The sequence below is a fragment of the Chelonia mydas genome, chromosome 3 (assembly GCF_015237465.2).
Source record: "Chelonia mydas isolate rCheMyd1 chromosome 3, rCheMyd1.pri.v2, whole genome shotgun sequence".
NCBI lineage: Eukaryota > Metazoa > Chordata > Testudines > Cheloniidae > Chelonia > Chelonia mydas.
In genome coordinates this window covers 105,673,056-105,694,115 of record NC_057851.1, presented here as the reverse complement: position 1 = coordinate 105,694,115, position 21,060 = coordinate 105,673,056, and the positions used below count along the sequence as shown (strand labels likewise).

Below are 21,060 nucleotides of genomic sequence, written 5' to 3'. Positions count from 1 at the left end.
GATGTACTCCCTGGAAGATCTCTGCGTACCTGGTGGAGAACCACTGGTGTAGAACATAGGTAACATTAGGGCTAAAACAAATGATGTGCTTCAAAACTTGGGGGCAGTTAACAGGTATGGAGGACACAGTGTGAGATACCTTCATGTTATATGTGATATACCCTTACCAGGGTCCTGGAGCGCCATTAAGTGTTGTGGAGCTAGGGACATATCCAGCCTCCTTCCTTTTCCAGGAAGCAGTACCACTTTCTGTGTAATCACAAGTGCCTTCTGAGGCACGGAAAACTGCATTGAGTAACAGGAAAGCAATTTACTGCACATGCATCTGCCTCCAAAAGATTTTTTTTCTTCTCCAAATGTTTTTATCCACAAGCCTCAACCTCTGCCCTCAGTGGAATGCAAATCCAGCCTCAAGCCAGGTTTTTCCACTTGTCTTTCTTCTTTGCTTTTTACAAAAGCCCGAGGATGGGCTGATATGTTTGGGCCCAATACAACTTCTACTGACTTTATGAACAAAAAGGCTACAGCATTTTTTTTGATGTTCATCTATACCTAGTTCTTGCCAGTTTATATTTTGCCATGGTAAATGTGTTGTAAGAGAGTCTTATAACTGTAGATGTGAAGTAGCTAACTGTGTTTTGACACATTCTATAGGATTTATGCAGAGTGAAATTTCATGTTTCGACATGGGAGCTTTATGTTTTCCTTAAAAAAACCCCTCTGGGGGCCAACTATTGCAACCACCACTCAAAACATTTGCATTGACTAAAGCAGCCATACTACAATTTAAGGAATGTGGAATTATCCTTCTATACAAATACTGCATCGGGACAAACATCTCACTTCAGATAGTGGAGTCAGTTTTGATCCTGAATGTCTTTGGCTCTCATTGACTTCTAAGGGAGCCCTGTGCACATATATTAGGGGAGAATTTGCCTCATGATATTCTGGGTTTTTTTAAAACTATTCAGTTAGAATTTAAGCTCTGTTATAAAGACAGTAAACAAAAAGTTAACTTTTCTGGGAAGGTGCAGTCAGGAGACCTAACTACTAGTCCAAATACTGCTCCTTCCTGCATGCCCTGGGTATATAACCTGTGTATCTCAATTTCTCCATTTGCAAAGGGGGCAAATAATGCAAATAACTTTTGTAGAGTGCTTTGAAATCATTTGGTGGAAGACACTATAAGTATAAATTATTACTATTTTTAGTGTGGGAGAGTTAATATAAACCACTGTTTCACAGGATGAATATTTTATTTAGATTTATAAAAGACTTTATAGATATCCATCCTATGCTTTGGGTACCCATTACTTAAATTAAAAAATACATAGCACAATATACAAGACTGCATCTCACCTTGACACACACGCACATCCACATTAGTAAACCCAAAACCATTCAGCCCACCTCATGTCAAACACCTGGGAGGGAGAGGGGCGGAGAGAAAACAATGTGTTTCACAGCATAACCAAAAAGCTGACATCCAGGCTCTGACCAAATGAGGGAGGAGCAAGTTCCACAGCTGAAGAACCCACTCAGAAAGCTGCTCTACATTTGTAGTGTGGGAGCCCCAGCTGAAGAGTCTCTGCTGTGGAACTTTGGCTCATGGAGAGAGATATTCTCACAAGTAACCAAATCTACACTACACACTTATATCAGTATAACTATGTCACTTGGGGTGTGAAAAATCTGCACCCTTGATTGACATAATTATACTAAGCTAGCCCCTGGTGTAGACAGCACTATGTCTGTGGTGTAGACATAGCCACCACCTCTCGCAGAGGCAGATTAACTGTTCTGACAGGAGAAGCTCTCCCATGGGCGTAGTTGTGTCTTCACTAAAGAAGTGCAGCGGCGAAGCTGCACCAGCATATGTGAAGACAAACTCCAAGTCCCAACTCATTTAGTTGCAAAGTTAATAACACTTTGCGCCTGATTTTCAGTTACTCCAGTGCTTGTGTAGTCACTTGCACCATTTGTAAAGTGAGTGTGCAATGCTATCAAGTCAGAATGACAGCATTTAACACCTACTTTGCACTGTTGTAAATGGCTACAGTCACTTGTCTTGCATCTTGATTTAGGCTGCTAGAATTCCACTTGAAAACCTATTGGAAGCCACTGTAGATCCCAGAGAACGCTTCTGTCATGAAACTCCACTTAATAAGTCAGTTGCCATATTAGTAGTTTCAGTTTCTGAATGGTCTCGCTCTAGCTTTTAAACCAGAACTAGTTCTTCTAGACTATATATATAAATAAATATATCGAAATATATAAAATAAACTTAGGGCCACAACTGACAGGAAAGATGAGAAGGGAAGGGTATTCCAAATAGATTTTTAAGTACAGCAGGTCATCTAATCCTGGGGTAGTCAACAGGCGGACTGTGGGCTAAATCCAGATTGGCAAATGCTCTTGAATGGACCCCAAAATCTTTTATTTACTTATTATTGTTTTTTTAAAATTATTTTCTCTGGAGTCTGGATCTTGACTATATCTTGGCCAAGAAATTTGAACCTTAACAAAAAAAATAATTTAGAACCCCGATCTAATTCAACCTCAGAGTTTGACCAGGTAGAGTGTCCATAGAACCCACATAATAACTGTGTACTTTTAAATAATACAGAGGTTGAGTATTTTAAAATCAGTGATGGAAGGTTAATATGTCCTCTCTGTATTACCTATTTATAAACTAACATTTTTATTGGGGAGATGTTTCACATGCACCTTATTTTTCAAAAACACACACTAACCCACCAATAGGGCACTGATTCATTCTTCCTAACTAAAGATAATCTTTAGCTCTCTTTGAATTCAATAATTTTCTCTGTAGTCCTGAATTCTCCAAGCACAAACACACGCATTCCAGCCCACCCTCTACACCAGGGCCTATTCGAGGGGAAGTGAGAATTCACCCCCAGCCTTTTGTGACATCTTTACACCACCAAAGTGGTTATAGATAGCAATAGGGGTCAGAATTCAACCCTCCATTTAAAAAAAAAAAAAAAAAAAAAAAGACAATCACTCTCAAATTCTTTGCAGTGGTAGATATCGGCCCCCAATCCTGCAAACACTTATGCACATGCTTAGCGGTTTCTTCTTAGTGTATGCACAACATGCCTCAGATGGCATGTGACCAGGATTCATTATTGAATTTGGTTCGCTGGTTGGATCATTAGCTTCCCCAGCTTGGGCTGGGTACTGAGGGGGAGTGTGACGTGAACGCTGATCCATGTCCCCCATGTTTAGTTTTACAGATATAAGTAGTATCTGTGACTTCACTAGAACTACTCCTGTGTATGAAGTGTTTGTGGGATCAGACCCATATTTATTAAAGCACACATTATCAGATAGTTCCCTAGTGGTCCCACATCAGTTTTATTTATATTAAGATGTTCTCATTTGGAATAGCCTCATTTCATTCACCTCTAATTTTCACAAGAGTTGTAAATGGACAGCAGTCTTACGCTCATACTCCAGCATATGGCAGTGTAGTACAAAATATAGTTTAGTCAAGTCACTAAAATAGAAAAGACTCTTTTGGTTCTTTTTTGCTAGTGCAAAAAACAAACAAACTGCTTTTCAACTTCGCAGGGGTAGATAAATGTACCAAAAAAAAAGTAGTCCAGGAAACATCTCTTGAAAGCTATCTCAGGGATGCTGCTATTTTCCTGATAACAAGCAGCAAGTAAGAAAAGTTAAGACAGGAGGAAGGTTAGTCTGCTTTGAAATCAGTACAGGTAGCCCTGGAGTTCAGCTACTAAATTTAACTACATATATAACAAAAAAAAAATTCAGGTAAATATTTTGTTTTCAATTTTATTTTATTGCCAGGCTGTATCCAGGAATTTCAAGTGGAGAGAGAGAGAAAACTCTGTGGGCTTGTCTACATGTAGAACGCTGCAGACACAGGCAGACATTAGTTATACTTACTTCACGTTTTCATACTTTTGTTTACTGCCACAAGGGCTAGAAGCATACTTTTTTGTTAATAAATGCTTAGATTCTGACACCATAACATGAGTCTGGTAGCTGGGCTAAGCTGCCTCCACCCTAATACAGCCCAAAGTCATATCTGAGCTTGCTCCCTCCCACTGTGAAAGGACCAGCCGAGCTTGCATATTAGATTTTGAACATCTGCATCATCAATAGTGCTGGTACCTCATTTGAGCAGAGCTTGAACATACCACCACGTTCTTCAGTTTGTGTCCTGCTTCACCAGCTACTTTAAGGCAACCCAGCTGCCTTAAACACAGCGCTTTCAAAAGGTGCATAGGGGGTTTGATGCTTCTCTCTCTTTTGTTTTAATGGGAATTGAGCTTCCAAAAATCCCTTAGACAGTTTTGAAAACCTTGGCCTAAAACTCCCTGCTGGTTCCTAGGAGCTATTTTGGTACTGCTAGCAACTCCCAAATCAATGTAGTTTTCAGGTTCTGAATGTTTGTGTGTACAAAAAAAGCATTATAGAATAAATTTAAGTTAAATTGGTCCTGCTCTTACACACATTTGTTAGCTTAAAAACATAGTCTGCATTACTGCTCCATGTAGACAAGACTTTGGGTACAAGTAACCATTTCTGGTGTTCATTGGATAAACACCTTTTTTTTGTATTGGGGTATTTAATCAAATGTTTATTGATTAAAAGTAAAAAATTGGAAGCTGTCAGGACCCCAGCTACTGTGGGGAGGGAGGAAGAGCAGATGAAGGCCAGAGCCTGGTTGGAGCAGACATGAGAATGTGGTCTGAGTTCAGTCTCCACAGGGTGATGGCCAGAGTAGCTGTCCATCCCAGTGTTGTGCCATAGGATCAAGTCATAGTCGAGGTTGATGAGCTGCACCAGGTCAGAGTCAAGTGAATCAGTTTAAGTAGGAACGGAGGCACGGCAAGAAGTCAGGAGTGGAGCTGGGGGCCAGGAACTGAGGGAAGGCAAGACATCAGGAGCAGAGCCAAGGATCAGGAACCAGGACTAGGAGTAGGCCAGATACCAGGAGCAAGGCAAGGCCTCAGGAGTGCAGAGCAAGGTTTGTTCTCAGCAGCAAGCCAGGTATCTGTCTAATTGCACAGACAGGTTGCAGGTGTTTGGCCCAGGCACACTATTTAAGACCTCGGGAAATCAGGAAACACAGTAGGCTTTACCAGTAAGAACCTCCATGGGCAGGACATCTCAGGTTGTTTGAACCTGTAGGGATCATAGGCTGCTGTTTTCAATTTCAACGGAGGTGGCAGTGTGGACACAGCAACTGCCTAGGAACTTGCAGTTCCATGTTCCAGACCAGCAGATCCTCACAAAGCCCTGAACATAATTGTGATCCAGGATCAGATTTTTATTAAATAATAATTCTTCAGCCCTTTATTTTTAGCAAAGATAACCTTCAAAATATGAACCCATTCAATAATCTGTGCTGGAGTTTGCAGAGAACCTGGAACAATAGCATTGAGTTAAGCTTGAACCGTCTCCCATTTCTCTCAAAGGAATTCTGAAACAGCAATAATGTAAATATCAAATATGATTAAGTATTTCACTGTTGACTATTTTAATAGAAACATCTAGCTAACCTTTGTTATATAGTAGCAGATACTGGAGATGAAAGTGGTTGGAGAGAGAGAACTCACGGCTAGAATGCCTCCTCATAGCTGAATGTGGTGTAGCAGGCTCTTGCCTCTCTAGTGTCCCTGACAAAGCTTCCTGTGACGTTCTCTCTTCCCATAACTCAGCCCTCCAGACAGTCCACAATTTAGACCCACCTCTATTGGGGAACAAAATTCAATAAAAGAAAAGGTTATGTCATTACAAAAGGTCCTCAACCCAGTCCTCTCAGCCATTCTTATCTCCTTCCTCAGCCTCATGCCGGTAAGGGAACCCACACCCTCTCACTCCACTGGGCTCTAGTCCAGGGAATCTGTGAGCAGCATCCAAGGTCTGCTCCATTCAACTGCTTGCTGCTGCCTTCCTGGACTCTTTCCTACCCTAGCCTTCCTCAGGACTTCTCCCCTACAGCTTTTCTAGGTTCACTCTACTTTCAAGGCCAGGACACCCAGGGCCCTCCTCTGGAATCCCCAACAAAATCCCAAACCAACAAATATAAACTTAAACCCATTTCCATGCTGCTTGGGCTTGACCTTTTGTCCCTGTCTTGTTTCCCTTACTTTATTCCCCATGCAAATACCTCCCAGGGCTCACTGTCTGGAATTCTGCTTCTTTCAGCGTGCATGCACCATCAGAGCCTGTGCCACCTAGTGGCCTCCCTGTCTTGCTCCTGGCCTTCTGCCAGCCGTCTCTGCTCAGGTGAGGATCTCAGCATTTGCTCTTCCCCTGGCGAGACTAGGAGAATAAAGCCCGCTTTAATCCTACAGAGTGAATGCAGAATTTCTTCTTCTCCTCCCTACAGCTCTTTCTGTTCTAGACTTCCTGCATTTATAGTCACAACCCAGCTGGACTTAATCTCTAATTAAGCCTTTCCCACTCTCCAGGTGCAACCTTGTACCCTAATTGGCATCTCAGGCCTATATTAACACTTCCTCAGACTATGTGAGGTACATACCCCATCAGAGGGTGTAGCAGAGTAGTCAGTAACTATCAAAGATTGTTAGGGTGAAGAACAAGGAATTCTCCACAAAACCTTCAAATTTAACATGATCTTTGTCCTTGCCCAAGAAGGAGAGGGAAGGATATGACATTCTCTCTTCAGTTCTAAAAGCCTCAATTACCTTTTAGGTGCCAAAAAACCAAAGCTGGTTCCACACTTTACTGCATGCCAGCATCCCCAATTGTAACAATTGGTTAGGGAACAATCTTCAGCTTTCCTCTTGGTAAGTTCTACAGTGTAGTTACATATTTCCAAAGCAACCATCTGCAGCAGATTGGAGGTTTGGTAGCCGCATAACATTTTAGAAAGCCAATATAAAAACATTACACAATGGATAGTTTCCTGTGCGTGTTATTAACTAGTTGATAGAAGTCCATCCTTTGAGTGGATTTAACAGTCAACATCACATACTTGCTCACTGCTGACAATTTTCTTGGCTTAAGTCTTTTAAATGGGGCAGGGATAGCTCAGTGGTTTGAGCATTGGCCTGCTAAACCCTGGGTTGTGAGTTCAATCCTTGAGGGGGCCATTTAGGGCTCTGGGGCAAAAATTGGGGATTGATCCTGCTTTGAGCAGGGAGTTGGACTAGATGACCTCCTGAGGTCCCTTCCAACCCTGATAGTCTATGATTCTATGAAATGCTCTACAGCTGTTGCCCTTAAATGACCTTAATTTCTCCAAATTGGAGACCTCAAACCAAACATGACCACTTCACAGAGGGAATGTTGTAAATTAGAGTGACCTTTTGGTGACTAGGGATAGAAATGTCAAATGCCAGTTTCTTTCATGACACAGTCGCCCATACGGAATGTATCAGATGTCAAGTTGGGAGCTAAAAAGGGCACATGATTGGTTGAAATCTAATAAGAAAGACTGATGATCTTTTGGTGACCTCTTATTGCAAGGTCAAAGTTCAAATTTAGGATTTTTTAAAAAATTCTTTTTGCAAGCTTTTCCTCTTCTGGAGTCTCTTTTCTATAATGAATTACATAAATCCTGGGTTCTTTCCCTCTCCAATGCTGGAAAAGTAGCATGTGAATTAAATAAAGTTCAAGATTATACCCGAAAAGAGGTATATAAATAGGTGAATCCCATAAGAATGACTTATGATCTTTCAGTGACCTCTGAAGGAATGGTCATAGTTGAGATTTTGCTGTACTTGACAATTGAATAATGAATGAGTGAACCAAATTTCAAGATTCTAGCTCAACAGAGACATGGAAAATGTCTGGCGCTCGTACTCTTATTTCTCAGAGTTCCTTCATTCTATGAAGGTATTTGCTGAACTTTCCTTCCCCTTCTGCCTCCCTACAGAGCTCTTGAGCTATGGGCCTTGTTATTCCAATACAGGGTGACTCAGATTTCATTATTCCTTCCGCATTCCCCAGTACTTAAGAGAACCTTGCACAGAAAAGAGCCAACCTTCTTTTGTCCAATCGAGCTTCAGGTTTGTTTGCATCATTCAAGAGAAGAGCTATATTACTATGAAAGATGAAATAGCAAGGGCTAATATTTTACATAACCAAACTAGCATGATGAGTATTGTAGACTTAGTGCTACATTTTGGCTGCCTGTTTGAACAAAGGTGCAAGGAGCCTCTTATTACCAGTTCAAGAGCCAGGCAGAATGTGGACATTACTAACAGTCTCTAAGTAACAATTCCAGCCAGCACTCAAGATGAGAAAGTGTCTGGTTATGTCTCTATTACTAGTCTTCAAGTCAGGGAGATGGAACATCAACCCAAATTCTAGATGTTTGCAAACTTCCCATTTTGAACTCTCTCTCCTCTATCTGTGAAACAGATACTGCCACTGGGTGAAGATTCAGTATAATTATCTGTTCAGCAGGTTTCAGAGTAGCAGCCGTGTTAGTCTGTAACCGCAAAAAGAAAAGGAGGACTTGTGGCACCTTAGAGACTAACAAATTTATTCGAGCATAAGCTTTCGTGAGCTATGAAGTGAGCTGTAGCTCACGAAAGCTTATGCTCAAATAAATTTGTTAGTCTCTAAGGTGCCACAAGTCCTCCTTTTCTTTTTAGTGTTAATACAGTAATTGGAGACTTCCTGAAAAATGCTAGCATAGATAAGGCTTGAGAGAGTTAAATTTTAACACCTGATCCATGGCACATTCACATGGGTGTTTATTGTGATCTTAAATTAGTCTTTTAACATCTGGGACCAAATTGCTGACTTATTCCTTAATGTCTTTAAGAGGAAAGGACATGAAGGATCCGAACATTTGTGTATGATAGTACTGTATGTGAAAAAGTGTCTCATCACTGACAAACCCCCTTGTCGCTAGATGCAACACACTTTCTCTTCTCTCACACCCCTTGCTGACAGTCTCTCCCACCTGACAGTGGCCTCTCTTTCCATAACCTAGTTCTCTAACCAGATCATGGTTTAAGTTCACTGCTTTCAAGGTAACAGAAAGTCCAATAGAACAAGAGTCCCAGTGTTCCTACAAAAAGGTCTTCAGCCCTACCTCTGGGCTGCATGGTCCTCACACCCTTCTCTTAAAGCTCCCAGTAATCCTTATCCCTGTGTCTGAGTCTTCAGATCACCTTCTCTGGTAGCTGGTAGAGGAACCCAGGCCCTCCCACTACACCAGGTTCTAGCTCAGGGACCCAATAACCAAGAGCCAGGGACTGCTCTGCACAACTCCTTGTTGTTGCATCTTTAGACTGCTCCTCATCCAGCATTTTTCAGGCTCCCCCCTTCTTAGGCTAAACTTTCATTCAGGGCCAGGGCTTTCATGCTCCCAACAAACTCCCAAACCATAAAATATAAACATAACCCACTTCTCATCCCTCCTTGTGCTCAACCTTACATCCCTCTCCACTTTTTCTTGCTCGGTTCCCTAATGGAATGCCTCCCAGGGCTCTCTTCCTGCAGTTTCAGTTCCTGCAGCCCCTTGGGCTTCCTCCTTAACCCTCCTGGTGACTACACACTCTAATCCCAGAGAGTGACTGGAAAGTTCTTCACACTCTCTCTGCAGCACCCTTCTGCTCTCAGCTGCCTCAGTGAAGCTTGACCTACCCTCTGGGTGCAGCTCAGTATGTTAATTGGCCTCTCGGGCCCAACTAATGCTTTCAGAGCCTGTGTGGGGTACACACCCCATCACATAACACCCTAATTAGTAATGGAACTGGGAAACTAAGCCTCTCCTGAAAGCCAGTCCTACACAGTGTTGAAGAATTTATGTACTGAAACTTATCCCCTTCAATAGTCAATGTATCAGCACAGGCATGATTGAAAGCAGAAACCTTAATACCTCTGGGAATTGTGAGAAAATGGAAAGACTCAGAAAAGCACGGAGAGACATAATGGAAACCAGTTATCCTAATTAGGATCCACTGTTAAGGATCCCAATATTTAATAATAAATCAACAGTCCTGTTGCTCCTCATTTCTAGATGTTAAATTCTTTATGTCTAGCTAGAAGTCTTTGCTTAGCAATAGTCCTGGATTAGTCCCAGTTCTGGGCACCCCATTTCAGGAAAGATGTGGACAAATTGGAAAAAGTCCAGAGAAGAGCAACAAAAATGATTAAAGGTCTAGAAAACATAACCTATGAGGGAAGATTGAAAAAATTTGGTTTCTTTACTCTGGGAAAGAGAAGATTGAGAGGGGACATAACAGTTTTCAAGTACATAAAAGGTTGTTACAAAGAGGAAGGAGAAAAATTGTTTTTCTTAACCTCTGAGGATAGGACAAGAAGCAATGGGCTTAAATCGCAGCAAGGGAGGTTTAGGTTGGACAGTATGAAGAACTTCCTAACGGTCAGGGTGGCTAAGAACTGGAATAAATTGCCTAGGAAGGTGGTGGAATCTCCATCATTGGAGATTTTTAAGAGCAGGTTAGACAAACACCTGTCAGGGGTGGTCTAGATAATACTTAGTCCTGCCATGAGTGCCGGGGACTGGACTAGATAACCTCTCGAGGTCCCTTCCAGTCCTATGATTCTATGATTAAGAAGCATCAGAAGGTGGTGTTATCTGCATGTTTCCTGTGGCAGAGCGTAACATTTCCTTCATGCCCCTTGGGTGCTTGTCTACATCTAGGGCCTGCTACAAGCTGATGTAAAGAGCTGCAAAAAGGAAGTTAGTTGCTGCAGACAACCAGAAGTTTTATTGATCCTACAAAATTTAGGAAACAATGCTGCATATCCTTGAGCGCCATTTACTGGCATTTTATCTATCACTGTATACCTATATACCAGGGGTGGGCAAACTGTGGCCCGCAGGCCACATCTGGCCCACTAGCCGATTTAATCTGGCCCTCAAGCTACCACTGTGGAGGGGGATCTGAGGCTTGCCCTGCTTCAGCGCTCTAGCTGGGGAGCGGGGTTGGGGGCCGCTCCGTGCGCGCGTGCTGCGGCTCCACAAGGCTCCCAGAAGCAGCGGCATATCCCCCCTCCAGCTCCTAAGCATAGGGTCAGCCAGAGGAGTCTGCACGCTGCCCCCACCCCATGTGCCACCCCCGCAGTTCCCATTGGCCAGGAACTGCAACCAATGGGAGCTGCAGGGACGGTGCCTGTGGATGGGGCAGTGCGCAGAGCCGCCTGGTCGCGCCTCCACATAGCAGCCAGAGGGGGGACATGCTGCTGCTTCTGAGAGCTGCTTGAGGTAAGCGCCACCCGGAGCTTGCACCCCTGAGCTCCTCCCGGACCCAGCCTCCCCCCCCTCCGCCCTCCAAGCGCCTCGATCCTAGCCCGGAGCACCCTCCTGCACCCCAAACCCCTCATCTCCAGCCCCACTCCAGAGCATGCACCTCCAGCTGGAACCCTCATCCCTGGCACTCCTGCCCCGGCCTGGAGCCCCCTCCCACACCCTGAACTCCTTTCTGGCCCCACCCCAGAGCCTGCACTCCCAGCCAGAGCCTTCACCCCCTCCCGCACCCCAACCCCAATTTTGTGAGTGTTTATGGCCCGCCATACAATTTCCATACCCAGATGTGGCCCTCGGGCCAAAAAGTTTGCCCACCCCTTCTATATACAGACCTCTCTTTTATGTAACAGTCTTGTAACAGGCCAAAGAGACAAAGCCTTCTCCATATGACCCCTGCAGGTCACCTTTAAGAGTGTATGACACATCTTAAAAATATATATGCAAATAACCTGTGAAGATACCAAGTCTCTGATCCTGAAGTCCTTACTTGGGCAAAACTTCTATAGAAAGTGAATAGTCCCTTTGCAGAACTGGAAGCTAAATCAGTTAAAAAAAAAAAAAAAAAAGATGTGTGTAGGTTTTAAAAATGACAAACTATTGTAATTTTAACAAAATCTTATGGCATAACTCACTAAGTTTAGACTCCTCTTTTTCATACTTAGTGACAAAACACGTACATGAAACAGGGCAGGAAATGCATTTATGTTCACTCTGCTAGGTATTTGCAATATCAGTAGTGAGTATATGAAACTGAGGGATTCTAAAATAATTTAAGCAAGATGTTAAATTAACATGTTGGTTTACATAAGGCAAATCTATTTTTATGATTTATTTCTGCTACAGAAATGGTTGTTACATATGACCGGTTCCCCAACCCCCCCCCCCCCCCTTTTTTTTTTTGGAGCCGTGGGAGGTTCGAGGCATGATTGGCCTATATGGTAGGATGCAGGCATATCTCTCTCTCCTTTATGATAGCCTGAATCCTCATGTTTGGAAACTTGGCAACCTGTAGTGTTTGACTTCTTCATAGTGAGCTGTGTAGGAAAATGAAAGAAGATGATGTTAGAGCCAAGTCTTTTGTAAAACCACTGTTTAACTCCAGAAGGCTTGTTGGCCTTTCCTGATGGTTTGTTGGAAGGGAGCACAATGCTTCAGAGAGACAAAACAAAAAAACTCTCCCCCCCCCAGCCCCTTTTCCCCCTATGTTGTCAAATAGGTTGAGTAAAGTTGTGATGAGTGTCCCTCCTGCTATCCTAAAATGCATATTCAGCTTCAAATTCAAAACATTGAAAATAGTTTAGTTGATGTGCTGAGGAAGGACGTAACCTGAGAAAATCCTTTTTCACATGATTTCATATGAATGGGTTTCTCATTTGCTTTGTTTTAGGTAAATCCAGAATTTGAACTGGTGATCCAATATTGTTTATGCAGGCATACTGAAATGGAGATTTCCTTACCCTCTGCTTTGGAATATATATTATTTTAGGAATGTGTCTGGGTCTTTTAGAGAGACAAGGAGGGGAGGGGATATCTTTTATTGGACCAACTTCTGTTGGTGAGAGAGACGAGCTTTTGAGCTACACAGACCTCTTCTTCAGGTGTTCTAGGTCACTTGTCATTTAAAAACTCACACTTTTAGGTACTGTTTTTAGTTTTAGTTTAATTGATTCCTATAACAACTATCTGCATATAATACCTCCTCTGTGGGACTTTATCCTGCAAAGTGATGAGCATCCTGACCCTGATCCAGCACATGCTTAAGTTTAAACACAAACTAGTCCCACTGAAGAAAATGGTCACAGGATACTGGTTAAAATAATAATGTGCATAAATGCTTTGCTGGATCAGGATCAGAGGGCTCAGTACCTTGCAGGATCAAACCCTGGGACTGTTCCTGCAGTTTTGCCTGAGTAATGTGTCTGTCTACCTGGCCTGGGAGGCATGCTCCCAGCTGCATATAACCATACCCTAAGTGTCTTTGTATGCTATACTTAACAGCAATTTCATTAAGTTATGTTTTTACTCTCCAAATACAATATTTAAAATGGTCTTATGATTATTTCAGAGACTCTCCTCCTGCTGAATCCTATTATTCGTTACCCAGTATATTATCAACTTTAAAAAATTATTATTACTATTACATATTACAGTAGCAGCTAGAGGCTTCATCCAAGATCAGGGCCCCACTGTGGCAGGTGCTGTACGCACATACATAAATAGACACAGCCGCTGCCCCCAATGAATTTACAGATTAAATAAAAAAGACAGACAAAGTGGGGGAGAAATGAAGTGTTGTCATTACCAGTTTACAAATGGGGAACTGAGACACAGAGAGGTTAAGTAGCTTGCCGAAGGTCTGTGGCAAAAGTGGGAATTGGACCCAGATATCCTGACTTCTAGTCCTGGCTCTTAACCACAAGTCCATGCTTCCGTTAATATCTTATGAATTTAGGCAACTGATGTTTTTAGCATAGAAGCTTAAAACTTGGAGGGAAATAATCTGATAGTTTTCTATTTTGTCAGTCAGATTTGTACACTTCCTTTTTTTCCTTTGGCTTCCTGGCTGCTAGGTTAAAACTTTATATTGAGGTTCTCTCTGATGTACTTGCAACTTAATTGGATTTTAATGTAACTTTTTAAAATTTATTCTACAGAGCTTCTGCCTTCCTTAATGAGGTAAGGATGAGCAAGTACCCTGGTTGGTACATCTACTGTCATGGAGACCTTGCTGGTCAGGGCAGAATACAATTAAGCAATCCAAAGGGCATAATAGTGGGAAAACCATGGCGAGAGTCCCAGTGCTGCCTCTCAGAACGGGGAAGCTTGTGTATGTGACAAGAGTGCAGTAATGGGCAGGACCTTGGCCATTGAGTTTCATATTAAATAAGAAATTAGACTTAGGACGCCACTGGTACTTTATTTTAATCTGAATTGACACGGGCCTTTTTTAGGTAAAATAAGACTTTGATAGAGCTTTCTCAGAAGCAGAATATATTTGTCAGTATTTTGAGATTATTGCGAACTTGTGGATATGTGTATTGGTTAGTGCAGGAGATGGCTGGGTTTCATTTCCAACTCTGCCTCCCTCTGTAAGATTGGGCAAAACATAGCCCATTGATCTAAGCTCACTGAAGTCAATGAAAGTCTCACAGTCTGATCTTTGAGATCAGTGAATAATGAGGTGCTCAACACTATTTGAAAATCAAGCCATTATAACCTTTAGAGGTGCCTTTAAAAACTAGTTATAAAGAAAAGTATTCCACAGCAGCCATGTTATTTGTTTTAAAATAATACCCCAAAACTATAAAAAAACTATGCACAACACATTAGAGAAGCTGAATCCTGAACTGCTTCACTACTTTCCACCCACATCATCTACCTAGTGATTTCATGTTTTCCTTTGTTGTATATCTGCGTGATCCTGTATGGAAGAGATACATTCCTCCCATGACATTTGAAATTCTTTAGCTTTGTTGCTTATAAATAAGATTTCCACATGAGGCAACTTCTGCTATGTCAACAAGCCCACCTTCTAAAATTGGAATACAAGGTTTTCTGTCTGCTAAGTACCAAGTTATTTGCATAACCAAAGGAAATTACAATCTGTTTTTTAAAATATTTTTAGTCCCATATACTGAAGAAAAATCCTGTAGCAAATATAATTGACTCTTCCAGTAACTTAAGATTCCATGTTTAATGTTTGCTGTTCTATGCTATATACGATAGACCCCAAATACACACAAATATTCAGCAAGATTCACTCATAGAAAATGCTGATGTGTTATTCTTAACATGGGCCAAATCCTAACCTTGGATACACATGTGAAGCTTCCATTAACTTCAGTGGAGCTGTGCATGTGTCTCCAAAGTTAAATTTTGGTCTTCTATATTAGTCTCTTCCCATTAGAACTCTGTTAATACTTAAACCATTTCTACTTTACTATGATATTCCTCCCCTTTTATGAATTAAAGAGAGCAGGAACTGTATAAGAAGAAATTCAGACAAGCAAACACAAAAGTGTCAATGATCGTTAAAATAGGAAAAAACCAGCATGGAGAATCGTATGGCTTAGTACGATCAACAAATACCTGCAATACGGAAGGAAGATAAGGGAAGTTGGGACACCATAATCCTTACGAGAACAAAACCAAATATGTTTTGTTGCTGAGGAGAGAGTTGGGGGTCTACCTACACAGCATGTGTATTAGTATACACTTTTGATTATTCTGACCATTATATGAAGCAATACAAACTAGTCTAGGGCCTGCTTACACAGTCTGTTAGAAGTGTGTAAGCTCCCACTGGCTGTTCAGCAGGTTTTGTAGACAGAAGGGGATGCAGAGGTAACCTATTCTGTGGGGGATGCAGTCTTGCTTGGTGGGGTGGAGACCTCTAGTAAATGAAGTTCTTGTGCCGAGTTGAGCACCTGCCAGTGGATCCTGTTCCTCTTCTCTTCCTTTGCTGCCTACCCTAAGTCTGCAGTTATCCCTCATGTAGTTGCCCTACATGGGAAATGGTAGGGTGAGTAGAATTACTAAATGCTACCTTTTGGCAGAGAAGATGTGTGTGTATGGGGGAAAGGGAGACACATTTCCTCTCTTCTTACTCACCACCTCCAATCGCCATGTGGAGGGGTTCTATACCCAGACAATGACTTGTCCTCACAAAATTTCAGGGCTGTCAGCAGGGGATGCTTGCTTCAGCCAGAAATCTCTACTGTTGTCAGCCAACCTGGGAGAAATGCTCTTTCCCAAGATGTCAGGAGGACACTGCCTTGTCTGGCATCACCCTCAGTTCCCTGGAAGCCAGGAGTAAGAGGCAGAGCCATTGGCTTCCAGCAGAAGCGTAATGACTGCCAACTACAACCTTTCTGTGCTAATTTTAATACCACTGACATGTTACTGTTTTTCCTGCCTCACGATGCCTTGCAGCTGCATTCTCTTGAACTTACCACTTCTTTCTCTCCCCTTGGGCCTATTTCCTGCCCCCCTGCTCATGCTCTTTTTCCATCCAGCCTTCCAAACATCCTCTTCCTCTGTCACTTCCTCTGTCTCAAACCAATGTCATCAGTCCCCACGCCCAACCTCAAAATGTCTCAGTTAGAAGCATCTTATTAACAGCTCATTTATTTTTAAAAGTGAGGATGAAATCCTGGATCAATTTAATTCAATGGCATAATCCTACTGATTTCAGTGGGGGCAGGATTTTACCCTCGATTTTTTTACAATCGTGTCTCTGTACCCTCATCCACCGCCTGAAACCTTTAAGGGTAGGTCTACACAGCAACTAGACACCTGTGGCTGGCCCATACCAGCCTACTCGGGCTCGCGGGGCTCTGGCTGTGGGGCTGCTTCATTGCTGTGTAATGTTGTCTTATTATTATTTGTATTACATAACTCTAGGCATCCCATCCAAGCATCAGGGACCTATTGTGCTAGGCACTATACAGACAAGTAACAAAGGAAACGTGCCCCAGAGTGCTTGCAATCTAGGTGTTAGGGTACAATAGGTGGATGAATCAGATAATTAGGATGGGTGGGAGTATGAAATAACATGACAAGAGTTTAGTAGAAAAACAGAAGTCCCCAGAAGGCTTACAAAATTGCTAACACAGAATCTGATTCTGCTGTCCTTGACTCAGTCAAAACTCCTTTTGGCTTAGCCAGTGTCAGGACTCCAAGATCAGGCCCAGAAATAACAGATTCAGAGACAAAAATGGCAGTTAAGGACATAAAAGTTGAGGCATAAGGATGTGCTCTTTTAATGCTAAATATTAACAAAGGATGGCTTATTTTGAGTAGCATTGGGTTCATTAAAAATAAACACTTTGACCATTTGGGAGTGTTTGTGAATTAAAGAGGGAATCAGTTCTACTGAATAAAGATTTTTACTCTTTTTTTTTTTTTTTTTTTTGCTCTCCAAGCTATGATAGTCTTTCCTTATTAAACCTCTTCAGATAAGATCCCTCTGACTTATAGAGGAACTGAACAACTATTTAAGGGTCACTTCAAATTGCCCATGCTGATCCTTGCATTGTCAGACTCTTTCAACTGCAACAAAATTAACACATGAGGATGTATCCGTGTGTCTGTAGCTTATAATATTATGATTCTATAGTCAGCTCTACATATGATTGTCTTTTTTCAGGGTTAAACATGAACACTTCCACTATAGTAAACTAAATTTTTCCATTTCCTTTATTTAGGTTTCCTTTGCCTGATCTGTAAACATGTCCACTGATCTGCTATGTAAGTAAACTTCCCTCCTAATAAATGTTAGTACCACATGGCTTTATTAGAATGGTCAGGTGTGCTCAGGACTGATGTTTCATTTTAAATTGAAGAACTATTTTTATGTTGGTGTATTTTGTCAGACATCTACAGAACACTATTGTTAGTGAGTGAGACTACTCTTGGAATAAGGTACTACTCACCATGATTAAAGTAGTGAAAATCAGTTGAAGAACAGACCCAAATTCATTGAGACACCATCAACTTAAAAATCACCCTTCTGTCTAAAAGTGTTTTACCTGCTTTGGTTGCAAGTGAACCTAAGATGACAATAAGTTTCTTTCTTTCTTTTCTTCATTTGACAGCATGTTCTGTATTAATTGTTTCACTATTGTCAGTTTCCGCTGTTGCATACCTGCCTTTCACACAGTGGCAGAGGGGAGACCGGAAGAAAAATAGAATCGTAAAACCACAATAATTGTCAAAGAGGCTCAAGGAAGATGTGGCAGCTGAGACTATTTTTTTAGGCACATTTTTTTAGACTGACTAGATTTCAAGTTGATGGTGTCCCTTTACTTGATTCAAAAGGAAGGATATTGCCTGGTGGCAAACAAGCTAATACTTACTTATTCCTGAAGACCACAAAATTGTCTGCTGAGGACTGAGCTGCACGAGTGTGGCCGTGTTGGAGAATGTGATTACATTACAGTTGTCTGCTATCATGTTAAAGCAAAACTGTTCTATTTTGTGCTACATACAGCAGTAGCTCTCAATCTTTCCAGACTACTGTACCCCTTTCAGGAGGTTGATTTGTCTTTTGTACCCCAAGATTTCCCTCACTTAAAAACTACCTTCTCTTTGAATCCGTCCACTGCATCAAGTTCAAGCCTCTTGGCATCGCCTTCAAGTCCCTACCCAACTCCATTCCAGCCTGACTTTTTTGACTTGTCCAAGTATTAGGCTACTTTTATTATGCTGCACCCTGCCGTCTCACTCTTCCAGTGGTGGGCTGGCTACATCTCCAGTAAACAGCTGCTTTTTCTTCCACAAAGCCCTTTCTGAGGTGGTATGCAAAATCACTCTTCTTTCCTTTTACCTTCTCCTGCAAACTCACTTCATCTGTGATGCCTATGATAAACTCTTGCCAATTAATTTCTGCTTATTTTTTATATTCTCTCCATTAATCTCATGCAAACAATAAAATACTGTGTGTGTGTGTCTGTCTGTCTATGCGTGCTTAGTTATCTGCCTTTCCATATTTAGGTGAAACATGGTCACTAAAGAAGTGAACTGTGGAAAAGAGGGGATGTGACCTCTAGGGGAGGGAAACATTAGAAATGTATTGTATCAGATGTGAGTGATTTTTCATAAAAAGAATAAAGGAAAATTTAGATTTTTCTTGATAATTGAAACCAGATAATAGACTTATATAGGCTAACAGTTGGCAGATAGCAACTCATCTTGGAGGTGATATACCTGCTTTAACACAGTTATTTGAGAAAGTACATTTTATGCACGCAGCAACTAATTGGAGCCATTGGTGGATGATTTAGTGCTCTTTAGCATGTATAGGAAAACTTCAGACATAAAGATTTATAATGTATGTATATACTTGGTGATCTCATGTGTAACAAGGAAAACTCCCGGTTTTGGACTCCTAGCATCTTATTTTGCTGATTTGTAATTGACATCATAATGCTGCTGCTTTTGCTTCTGCTCCAGACATTGTTTTCCTGGAAGCAGAGACTTTTTTGTGTGTCATGATAGACTGGCACAAATAGTGGTCCATGCTTGGAGAATTAGTTCTAAACCAGATCTGCCATGTAGCAGGAAGTTTGCCAGCATGTATTGCTCAATTCTTGACACACAGTTTCCAGTCGCATCTAAGTGTAATGAGTAATAAAAGCATGACTAATCTGTTTACCCCCAATTCAACTGTGCTAAACCTTATCATATGTATTATAATTACATTATTATTATTTGTATCGCCATAGCGCCTAGGAACCCTAGTCTTCTAATGAACAAAACTGGAAGGTTTACACAAGAAACCTCCTGGATTGGAGTTGACCCTGGTGATCCATACATTCATGATCTTCAGGCCTCATTCCTGTAATATACTGTACCTAGGACTTAAACTGCTAACTTAGAAAGTTTCAGTTGGTTCAGAACACAACAGATTCTTTCTCAGCAGCACGACTTCAGTTCTCTCTCTTTTCTGTGCATTGAAATGACCCTCATCATTGTAATATCTAAATGCCTCTCTGTCATTAAGGTAGTTATCCTCCCAACAGCTCTGTGAGGTAGGGAAGTACTATTATCCCCAGTTTGTAGATGGGGAATTGAGGCACACAGACACTAAGTGGCTTGCCCATGATCCTACAGGACTTTTGTGACAGAGCAGGGACTAGAACCTGGGTCTTTGGTGTTCTAGCCCCCACCCCCAAGGCCATCCTTGCCTAGCTTCTTAGGACACGTCTTCATGAGCCATGTCGGCAGTGCTTTAATGTGGCTGTGTAGTCCCAGCACCAGCGCTGGGAGTTGGTGGGTGTTTTTTCACACCCCTGAGCGAGAAAGTTGCAGCGCTGTAAAGTGCCAATGTAGACAAGCCCTTAGTGAGCATCAGGTCAAATACAAGCTTCCTTTCCTCTTTTTCTAAGTCCATTATGGCCCCAACTGTCTGAGGGTGTGGCTACTGTACATGATCATAGAGCTCCAGTCCATTGGGGCAATGGAACTGTCAACTTCAGCACTGAAACTTGCATGTGTAGGAGACAGCTTTCTCTGCCGCTGGTTCACCTCTATGGAGTTATCTCCAAAAGAGATCAGGAAGACCATGAGCCTCACACCAAGCCTCTCTTATGTAACTCAACAAATACTTGTACACGCGCACATACGCACATCCCCTAAAACAATGGGGTGCAAAGAGAAAGACACATTCTTCTTGTATTCACTTTAATAAGTTTGTGAGACACTCAGATGACACAGTGATGGGCATGGCATAAGAATCTAGACAGATATATGCAGAACTTGAAAAAATCCACTCTCCTGTGATGAGTAGAAAGCTTCCCTGAGGTGAGAGCCATCAGCGTTCACAGAATCTAAGTTTTAATTAAAATGGTTGCGAAGATAACTGTCTTAGAGAGAACTGAATATAAAACAATGCAATGCTGTCTTCCTAAGCCTGCAGACTGACAGTGATCTTCTTGTGCTCCTGTCTTTCACATACTGCAGCACCGTGAAATTAACAAGATGGGTCAATTTCATTGCTGTTTTTTGACACCCTAGGAGCTGCAGGGAGACTATCAAGAACCAGGGCAATTTCCACTGGGAACGCTGCATTTTCAGGGTACGATGCTTGTCTCTGCAGCTCTCTGGCAGCAAACAAAGATCAGGATGAGTCCAGGTCTTGCCACATGTAGAGAATGTTATAAGAAAGAGAGTAGTTGAAGGACCCAGTGACAGTGCATTGATATCATCTTTCTAAATAAAAGGTATACAAAACAGAAGGTGATGCTAATGGGTATGGGTAACTTCATTCATTACACCAATGTGTATATGGTGCATCAAGTTGGATC

The 21,060-nt window shown here is 41.9% G+C and overlaps 1 protein-coding gene and 1 long non-coding RNA gene across 5 annotated transcripts in view; one reads left to right on the top strand and one right to left on the bottom strand.

The window, feature by feature from the left end:
• The window catches only part of PLAGL1 (PLAG1 like zinc finger 1), a 69,633-nt gene that overhangs the window by 3,880 nt on the left and 44,693 nt on the right, over positions 1–21,060 (top strand). For 2 of the 3 annotated variants that reach the window (XM_037893541.2, XM_043543072.1), the window contains exon 2: positions 17,461–17,503. The exons of the other annotated variant lie outside the window; for it this stretch is intronic. In XM_037893541.2, the coding sequence (XP_037749469.1) occupies positions 17,485–17,503 (19 nt within the window). In that variant the 5' untranslated portion in view covers positions 17,461–17,484. The remainder of the gene's footprint in view (positions 1–17,460; positions 17,504–21,060) is intronic. 3 annotated transcript variants of the gene reach the window in all.
• On the bottom strand, positions 3,830–6,389 carry LOC122465070. 2 transcript variants are annotated; one of them, XR_006289637.1, is made up of 3 exons: positions 6,167–6,389; positions 5,556–5,746; positions 3,830–5,476 (listed from the first exon to the last, which is right to left on the bottom strand). It is a non-coding gene; the product is annotated as an uncharacterized LOC122465070 (long non-coding RNA). The 2 variants fall into 2 exon arrangements; XR_006289636.1 differs by having other exon boundaries at positions 3,838–5,419.